The 8,366-nt window shown below is 50.8% G+C and overlaps 3 protein-coding genes across 3 annotated transcripts in view; 2 read left to right on the forward strand and 1 right to left on the reverse strand.

The window, feature by feature from the left end:
* Positions 1–19: 19 nt before the first annotated feature.
* On the forward strand, positions 20–4,352 carry LOC126578355 (uncharacterized). The gene is made up of 6 exons (XM_050240833.1): positions 20–347; positions 2,782–2,900; positions 2,986–3,140; positions 3,242–3,388; positions 3,501–3,765; positions 3,856–4,352. Exons 1-6 carry the CDS (start codon positions 189–191, stop codon positions 4,280–4,282), a joined length of 1,272 nt encoding a protein of 423 aa, XP_050096790.1. The 5' UTR covers positions 20–188; the 3' UTR covers positions 4,283–4,352.
* On the reverse strand, positions 500–2,322 carry LOC126578352 (cactin). The gene has a single exon (XM_050240828.1). It carries the CDS (start codon positions 2,218–2,220, stop codon positions 562–564), a length of 1,659 nt encoding a protein of 552 aa, XP_050096785.1. The 5' UTR covers positions 2,221–2,322; the 3' UTR covers positions 500–561.
* A 2,188-nt stretch (positions 4,353–6,540) lies between the features above and the next one.
* The window catches only part of LOC126576182 (uncharacterized), a 5,457-nt gene continuing 3,631 nt past the window's right edge, over positions 6,541–8,366 (forward strand). The window contains exon 1 of the mRNA XM_050237348.1: positions 6,541–7,807. The gene's annotated coding sequence lies outside the window, so the exon portion shown is untranslated. The remainder of the gene's footprint in view (positions 7,808–8,366) is intronic.

Raw genomic sequence — 8,366 nt, forward strand, 5'->3', positions numbered from 1 at the left:
CTGCGATGCTGCGAGTTCAGTGGAGCATAGCGTAAACAATTCGCATCCGCATTCGCATAAATCCGCGGCTAGCGCATTGACCGTGCATCGTGGTTTGTGTGTGTCTAGTATCCGGAACCAGTAGTTTACCTTCGACAAGCTCAACATCCGACTTCCGGCTTGCGTGCGTGTTCTGTGCATTGGCAACGATGGACCAACGCCAAGAAGTTGCCCAGAACCACCTGTTCGATGGTGGGGTGCTCAATGTGTACGATCAGCATATCGCCAACCTATCGGCCGGTGCACCGGGCCCTGATCTGCTACAACGCAGTGCGGAACTGCTGTGCCGTGCCACGGAAATCCGAACGGTGAGAGGAAATCGGGTGCACGGAGTTGATAACAAGAGAAGGGGGCTAATCAGAACCGCTCGGTCACATGACACACGATCGTTGCTCGGATGAGATAAGGAGATTAGGGGATGCTGCCAAGTAGGTTGATCCGATGGAACCACTTCGCAATGTTCTATTAATTTAGTTACATTTTATTAAAAAGTAGAATAATCGAGAGAATAAGTTTCCCACGCTAACGACGGTAGCGGTAACGCTTGAAGTGGAACCACAGCTGGAATATGTTGTTCTGGAACTGGCACCGGAAGCCACGCTTGTAGCTAAACTCCCACTCGCGGTTCACGATCTTGAAGGCTATATCCTCGTATGGTGGGCCTGCGTGGAAGCGTAGCGTGGCAAAGTCTCCATTGTCGGTGCACGGCGTCAGGAAGTACTGTGGCGTTGCGTTTTTGTTGATCAGATCCGGATAGAATATGTTGAACTTGTAGCCCTGCACGATCTTCGGCGGTGGATTGTCCATATCGTAGTGCGTCTGGTTGTACTTGTTCCACTCGAAACCGGTGTGCACTCGGTTGAAGTAGCGGGGTTTGCGTGGCCGATACTTGTCCGACCACAGGTAAACGTGCGAATCGACCCGTGTTTCCACGGAAAACTCGGCCTCATCATTGTCCATACCGCGGCGTGCTTCCTTGCGCAGAAGCATCTCTTCGCGCGAGTACAATTCCTCGTCCTGATTGATACCGAGCACCTTTTGGCGCAACTGATCCAAAATCTCCTCATCCTTATCCTCGGTAATGATCTCGATGCCCGGCTCCAGATCGGACTGCTGCACGTACTTGGGCTCGTAACCACCCTTCTTGTACATCTCGAAGCACTCGCTCAGTAGATCGTTTTCGATTGTTTCGATCGTCTTTGCGGGAGGCGCTTCCGTTTCCGACTGAGACGCACTGCCGTCACGGGACGTTTCATCCGCAGTAGCATCGTTGGATGCACGCCGTGCCCCGAGCCCCGATGGACCTGCCTCTTCATCGTCCGTCTGTTCTTCCTTTTTCACCTGAACCTCCTGCTCCTGCTTCAGCAGCTCAAGTTTGTTGCGCAGATTGTCCTGATGCCGGTCACGCAATCGTGCTCGGGCCATGTGTGCTTTCAGCTGCGAAAGCAAACTCTCCCAGTACCCGATATCCAGCCCATCCTGTTGGCTGCTGATTTTATCCTCGATCTTTTTCTTCAGCTCTTCCAACTGTTGCGCCGTTTTGCCGCGAAATATCTGCGTCACATCTTTGGCCACACTCTGGTGGATGCCTTCACGGCGTCCCGTCGCTACCCGTTGCTTTTCCGCTTCCACCTTCCGCAGCTTGTGTATTTCGTCGTCCACGATGATGGTGAGGTCGGTCCAAAAGTCCAGGTTTTTACTCTTCTCCAGCTCGTTGTACACCTTGATGTCGACCAGCAAATCCTCCAGATCGTCCAGGCTTAGCCCGTTGAGGTACGTGTACGGTTCGTGCATCTGCATTTCGATCGATTCCTCCAGATTCTGTTCGGAGATGTACTGCGCCAGCAGATCGATCGGTTTTGCGCGCCCATCCTGGATGCGGATTTTGCTTCGCAGTTTCGCTTGCTCCAAATGGAACGTTTCCTCCTGGCGCTGCCACTCCTCGAACTGGGCCGCCTCCTTAGAGCGCTGCATCAGATACATGTCGTCCTCGCGCTGCTGCTGCTGCTGTTCGCGCTCCATACGCCGCTTTTTGATCTTTTCCAGCTCAATCATGTTCTCCAGTTGCGTCTTTCGGTTCAGCGCATCCAGCTCGCGTCGTGAGATGTCCTTCATGCCCTGCTTCTCCAGCTTCTTCTTCCACACAAACGGTGCGGTCTTTTCGCTCTGATCGCCCCACATTTTGCCGTAGAAAACGCACTATCGTGGGGGATAATTGTGCACGGAAATCGAAGACTTTTTTCACGAAAACCACAAGCGAATTGAGCCACGAGCGAACACAAATTCACGAAGTAAACAAAGATGCTTTAGACACTTCCCCCCTTGACAAAGAACATTTTCTCGCTTCTGTTAAGGCTTAACAGGTGCGTGCGCCATACAAAATTCTCTCCTGTTAAACATTACATCCTGTTAATGCATCCTGTTCCAACATCCTTCCTGTTAATGTTTAACAGGAGAGAATTCGTATGGCGCACGCTTCTGTTAAGCCTTAAGAGGAGCGAGAAAATGTTCTCTGTCAATAGGGTCGGTCGGATGGTATTAGTGCAACTTTTGAGATATAGGTGGCGCCCATGCTGAATTCAAATTATATGCTGCTTTTCCGTTACAGAAGCACAGCATAAAATTAAAGAAATAATCTATTCATTTTGTCTAGCTAATTGTCCATTTATTAATAGACTTATTGCATCATAAGTGATCATAAGAACCACATATTAATTGTGCTTGTATTCGCTTTTACTCCAGAAATATGAACTGGAAAACAACGCGTTCCTATTTCAATACGGACCAGCGATTGGAACAACGGAATTCAGAGAATCCCTTGCCTCGTTCCTGACCGAAGGGTACCACAGTGAGGTGAACAAGTGAGTGATAAGATCCATCCATCCATCCAGCCATTGCCCGCCAATCCATCCTGCTGACACTCAAACGCGATTACTTCCCGATCAGGTCCGATCTGGTTCAAACCAGTGGAGCTACGAGTGGCTTGCACCTGATACTGTCGACGCTGGTGGATCTGGCAGGGGTAGTATTCGTCGATGAATATACCTACATGATTGCGCTCACGGTTATATCGCAGTTCAGCACAATGAAAATAGTTTCCGGTGCGTATTATCTTATCAGTGTGGCCTTGCCGAAAATCTTAAATTGATTTAGTTAGCGTAATAATCCACCTATTTCGTCGAATGTGTATATACGCTTATAGTTCCACTGCTGGATGATGGTCCGGATATGGCCCGTCTTGAGGAGCTGGTCCAAAAGCATCGGTTCGCTCCATCGGGAAAGCTTTTCTGGGGAGTTTACTATACCATACCGACCTTCCACAACCCCACGGGAATTGTCTTCTCCGAGGGTGAGTGAATCACATGGTTCGCACAGGGCCCAGGGCCTTCATGATGGCTGATAAGCGTGTACGAGGGCTTTCCTATTTTGGAAATAATCGTTCCGTCGTTTCTACCGCACAGACAAATGCCAACGGCTGATAACGCTGGCCCGAAACAGCGATATCTTGATTGCCTGCGACGATGTTTACAATTTATTGCACTACACCAACCCAGAGCAGGCACCCCCGAAGCGACTGTTTGCCTACGATATCGAAGGATTGGGCAAAATCGACGGCTGGCGCGGGAATGTTATTTCGAACGGGACGTTTTCGAAGATCCTCTCGCCTGGTATTCGGCTAGGCTGGATGGAGTGTCCGCCAAGATGCGTGGAAGAATTCCGCAAAAGGTACGGCATCGATCGGAGCAAAAGAAAAAAGGGCGGAGGTTGTTCTCCGAATGAATGTAGCATTAATATCTCCGGTTTCCTTCCGTACAGTGGAGTGCTGCAGTCTGGTGGAGCAGCCAATAATTACATGGGGGGTGTAGTGTCCACCATGATCCAGCAGGGGCTAGCGCAGAAGCAGCTGAAACTTTACAGCTCACACTACGCCGAGCGGCTGCAGGCGATGCTCGACACGCTGGAAACCAACCTGCCCAAGGAGTGTACTTTTAGCAGACCAGAGGGCGGCTACTTCGTGTGGATTCGCTTCCCGGAGCACATCGATTGCGCCGAGTTGAACAGGTACAGCATGGAGAAGTATCGTGTATCCGCCGTTCCCGGCACGCGTTTCTCCGTTACCGGTGAGGCACGTAACTTTATTCGGCTGACTTTTGCCTTCCATTCGGCTGATTATCTACGCAAAAGTGTGGCCACGTTCTGTGAGGCCGCCCGGGATTATATGCATATTGTGTCCTCAGCGTGAAGTACGGACAAAACACGTAAAATCCTTCAATAAAATGGACTTTGTCGAGAAACCTCCGCGACACACCCTGCGTGTGCGACCTTGAACTCTATTATTAGATCCGATCTGCCCATCACTACCCATCTTCTTCTTCTTTTCCTTCCCGTTGCACTGCACTAGTAAATGTTTAAAATATAGCACTTTATTTAAATAATTGATAGCAATGGCGCATTACCCCCCGTTAAGGAGTCGACAAACAGGGACGACGCGTGTTGATGCCGAAGCAGCTACGGAACTGCTGTCGGTGTCCATACTGAACGTATAGGATCTCACGTGTTGGGCGCACGCTCGCACCTATGGTGTACAAGCGGAAAGAAGTGCAATGTCAACAGCCATCACTACTGCGAGATAGATATTCCAACCAGTCACACACCACCGTGAATGAATGGTTGTGGATGCGTTGAGTGCAATTGTCGTTAGAGCCATCTGGCGTTGCATGGATGGGTGGCGCATGAACTGGTTGAAAGACCACAAACAAATTGTGACGTCACTGGAGCGCCGTAAAACGTTCTCATCGATCAGATCGAATTCCTAGCAAAGCCTTTCAAACATTAGAGAGCTAATGATCATGGCTTATACTGGCACGCTACCAGTGTAATTAGTAGCTAAATATCGGCTTTGCTCATTATTACTAGCCCGTATAGTGTTCTCGCTATGGACGATCGATCTCAAGATCAAAACACCATCCACGACTGTGACTTATCCGTGAGCGAACGTCATAAATAAAGACATAAACATATCCCGGTCGCAGACCTATCGAAAGCCAAAAATATGTCCATTTTTGCGTGTCTGCTGGCCAATAACCTTGAGAGTATGAGAAAGAAGAGGCAGCGACCGTATGGGCGTAAGGAAGCAACCGCATCATGGGAAAGTACGCCTTCCTGCCTTCAGGGGTGGCCAACCAGTCCGAATGGAATCGAATCTTCACAATTCCACTGACAAAGTGTTTTGGAATACCAGGCCCGGGCTATGCAGTTCTAAGCAATAACGAAACGATATTATCGTTTCGCATTAAAGAACCCAAAATAATATTAACCAGTATGCAGTAATTAAATATTAACGCAAATCGTTAGGATACAAAGGCAAAACTATCAGTTAACTAACTTGATAAACGAACAAAGTGGATAGATGAAAAACAAGTCAACTAAACGATCTAAATCAAGGCAACGATCGGTCGGTGCTGCTTAAAAACGGCGCCTGCATTATTTTCATTCCAAGGATATCGCTTCGGTTCTTTGTTCACATCGCGAAGCTAGCAAGCGTTCGCCATGTCGGAGGTCCATTCAAACAAGTAAAGAAAACGAGAAACAGCTCAGCATCACCATTTTGGACCGGCGATGGTCGCGTATTGGTTGTTTTCTTGGTTTTTCAATTCACGTTCGGTACACTGCAGCGCACCCATGTTTACTTTGCCAAACAAGAGATGGAGTGCAGTGGATGTGGCCCCACGATGGATGGTTTCCTGGACTGGCCCGGACGCAGCTGAGTGACGTAGCCACGGACTCGTGCACATTTGGCCATAATGTTGCAAATTGCACAAAGCCGCAATTTGGGAGCTTCATCAACAGCCGGACCGAAAAAATGGGAAAACATACTGATAAACAATCCCCTCCGCGGTCGGTCTATCTTATCGCACGACCCGTGCACCTCATACACTACTACTGGGACACTTGCTTTGCCGGTGTGTGCGCCAGGACCGATAAGATGCCGCGGGGCGATATAGCATGGCTGACGAAATTATGTCGCTACCATCATCCGGCGTGTTTCGCAAATATCACACAAGTCGCGTGAACGTCGATGGTCCGCACTAATTGGTGTCACCATTTTTCCGGCGTTTCCCACCGCTCTTTGTTTCCCGAAAAAGAATCGCAGAACGGCGACGATAGTGAGCGACAGTAGCGCGGACGCATGGTGTCGACGACAACGAAGAACGAAGCAAGAATAGAACGGAACAAAAAATCTTTTCCTTTTTCCTACGATCGTCCGTACGATCGATCGGAAGGGGGTAAAGCCCGAGATGTAGTATCCTCCGTCCACCCACTCGCACCCGCCCGCTGACACACATCCCCACCCATCCATCCAGCCACCCACCGATCGCACCATGTGTGTTTGTTTTGCGTCTCCATCGGCCCCATCATCTACGCGTCAACGCGGCACGCGGGCCGTATGTGCGCGTGTGATCGGCTTGGAATATCGCGCATCGCGCATCGCTCGGCCACGATCCGTGAGTCAAACGTTCGGAGAACCTCGCTCGGACCGGTCGCGTGTGTGAAACGAGCTCAAATCGTGTTACATTAAGGCGTACCTTCGTCGCTCTGCAAAAATTACAAAACAAACCGACCGTTTGTCCATTGTTGCGGTGTCCGTCTGATCGTGGTTGGTGACGATCATTAACACGGCTGGTGTCACGCCGAAAGGTGCAGAAACACAAAGACATTACACGGAGGGGACTTGGTGTGCTAGGAGGGACGGTGTGCGCGTGTGTCAAAGGTTAGCGACAACGGCGACGGTGCCAGGGTGTTGCTGTTGCTGCGGCTGCTACCCCAAGGAATGAGTGTCTGCTGGCCGTGGCCAAAGTCTGCTGGTGTACGGCGGTCCGCGTGAACAGTATGCGAACACCACCGATCACCGTTCAGTGACCGAGGTGGTGGAAAAAAGGCAAAACATGAAACGGTTGATACCGTGAACGAGCGCGTAGACAGGAGGACGTACCCGCCAGCAGCCCATCGTCGAGCGCAACTGTCGTGCAAGTGCACCACCACCGTACTCTCCCCGTTTGGCAAGTCAATTTTGAGCGAGCGAGAGATCATCGATCCGCGAGCATCGCGACGCAACGCACAAGCACGAATTCGAGGTCTCCCGGTTTGTGTCCGCCATTAAGCGAAGCGAACGGTCCGCCCGTGATTACATGATCGCGATCGCGTCTCCATCGGTGTGGCCACACAACAAATCGAAAGCGATCGTCGGATAGTCAGTAGCAAGGGGCGCAAGGGAGTGTGAGTGCACCGTGCGTGTGTCCAGATCCGGGAGAGTGAAAGAGTGTTCGTTAACCTTAGGACACACACCTGTGCCGCCCTGCACATCGCCCATCGACGATCGATCATTAAGACGGTTCCTCCGTTCCCCTCGCCCAAAAATCAAACCGTGACCGCTGACGTCACGGCAACACTTCATCCAAAACCGGCGACGGCCGTCTAAGTCGAAGGAAGGGGAAGCGAGTGGAGTGGACAAAACAAACGCTTCACTTCAATCGCCAAGCAGCCCCCCCGGTACGAGCAGAGAAATCTTCAGAGTACTCTTCTGCGCTTCTTAAAACCGCTGCTGCTGCTGCTGCTGCTGCTCAATCGTACTCGCTGCCCAAGGGAGCAAACGAAGAGCAAGTAAATCGACGGCAGAACAAAACCGCGAAGCAGAACGCCGACAGAACGTGATCTTCTACCAACGAGATCTCCAGAACCACTTGTCTTGCCACAAAGAACGGGGAAGGTAAGTTGGTATCCGCGGTTCGACGGTTGGTTGGTTGCCTTAATCGTTTCGTTCTGGGCCTGCCGTGAAGAGCAACACCGTGCACGCCAGCTACCACCCCATGGGCGTTCTGTAGACCCCTACCCATGGACCGCTTGTGGAAACGCAGTATTTGGCCATTGAAGCATGATGCAAAGCATGTGCGAATGTCGCCGCGGGATAATGATGATGAAGAAGTAATAATTGAGGTGTATTCGAGGATGGATTGCTGGACAGATAGCATACCGTATACGCCGCCGCCACACTTCCATCGCACCCCTCGCTCCCGATTTGCTTATCAAGTAGCGCGAATCAGCCGGGAGGTTCTATAAATAAGCATCTTTTGGAGCGTGTGCGTGCGTCGCAACTGAGTTCTTCCTCGTTGTACAAGGGAAGGAAGAAGAGACATGTAATGGTCACAGCCAGGTCTGCGGCGCATTCTTCACCTAGGGGTCTGTTTCCAAGGGTCCACCGATTGGGCCACGTTAGATATGGTGGCTGCGCCCGGTACAATCAGTTTTTCTTTTTTGGGAGCGAGCGC

This window comes from Anopheles aquasalis, chromosome 3 (genome assembly GCF_943734665.1).
Source record: "Anopheles aquasalis chromosome 3, idAnoAquaMG_Q_19, whole genome shotgun sequence".
In the NCBI taxonomy this organism is placed as follows: domain Eukaryota; kingdom Metazoa; phylum Arthropoda; class Insecta; order Diptera; family Culicidae; genus Anopheles; species Anopheles aquasalis.

Coding starts and splice junctions, on each gene's coding strand:
- LOC126578352 (XM_050240828.1), bottom strand. CDS start 2,220: ATGTGGGGCGATCAGAGCGAAAAGACCGCACCGTTTGTGTGGAAGAAG.
- LOC126578355 (XM_050240833.1), top strand. CDS start 189: ATGGACCAACGCCAAGAAGTTGCCCAGAACCACCTGTTCGATGGTGGG. Junction 2,901..2,985: donor TACCACAGTGAGGTGAACAA/GTGAGTGATAAG, acceptor CTTCCCGATCAG/GTCCGATCTGGTTCAAACCA. Junction 3,141..3,241: donor CACAATGAAAATAGTTTCCG/GTGCGTATTATC, acceptor ATACGCTTATAG/TTCCACTGCTGGATGATGGT.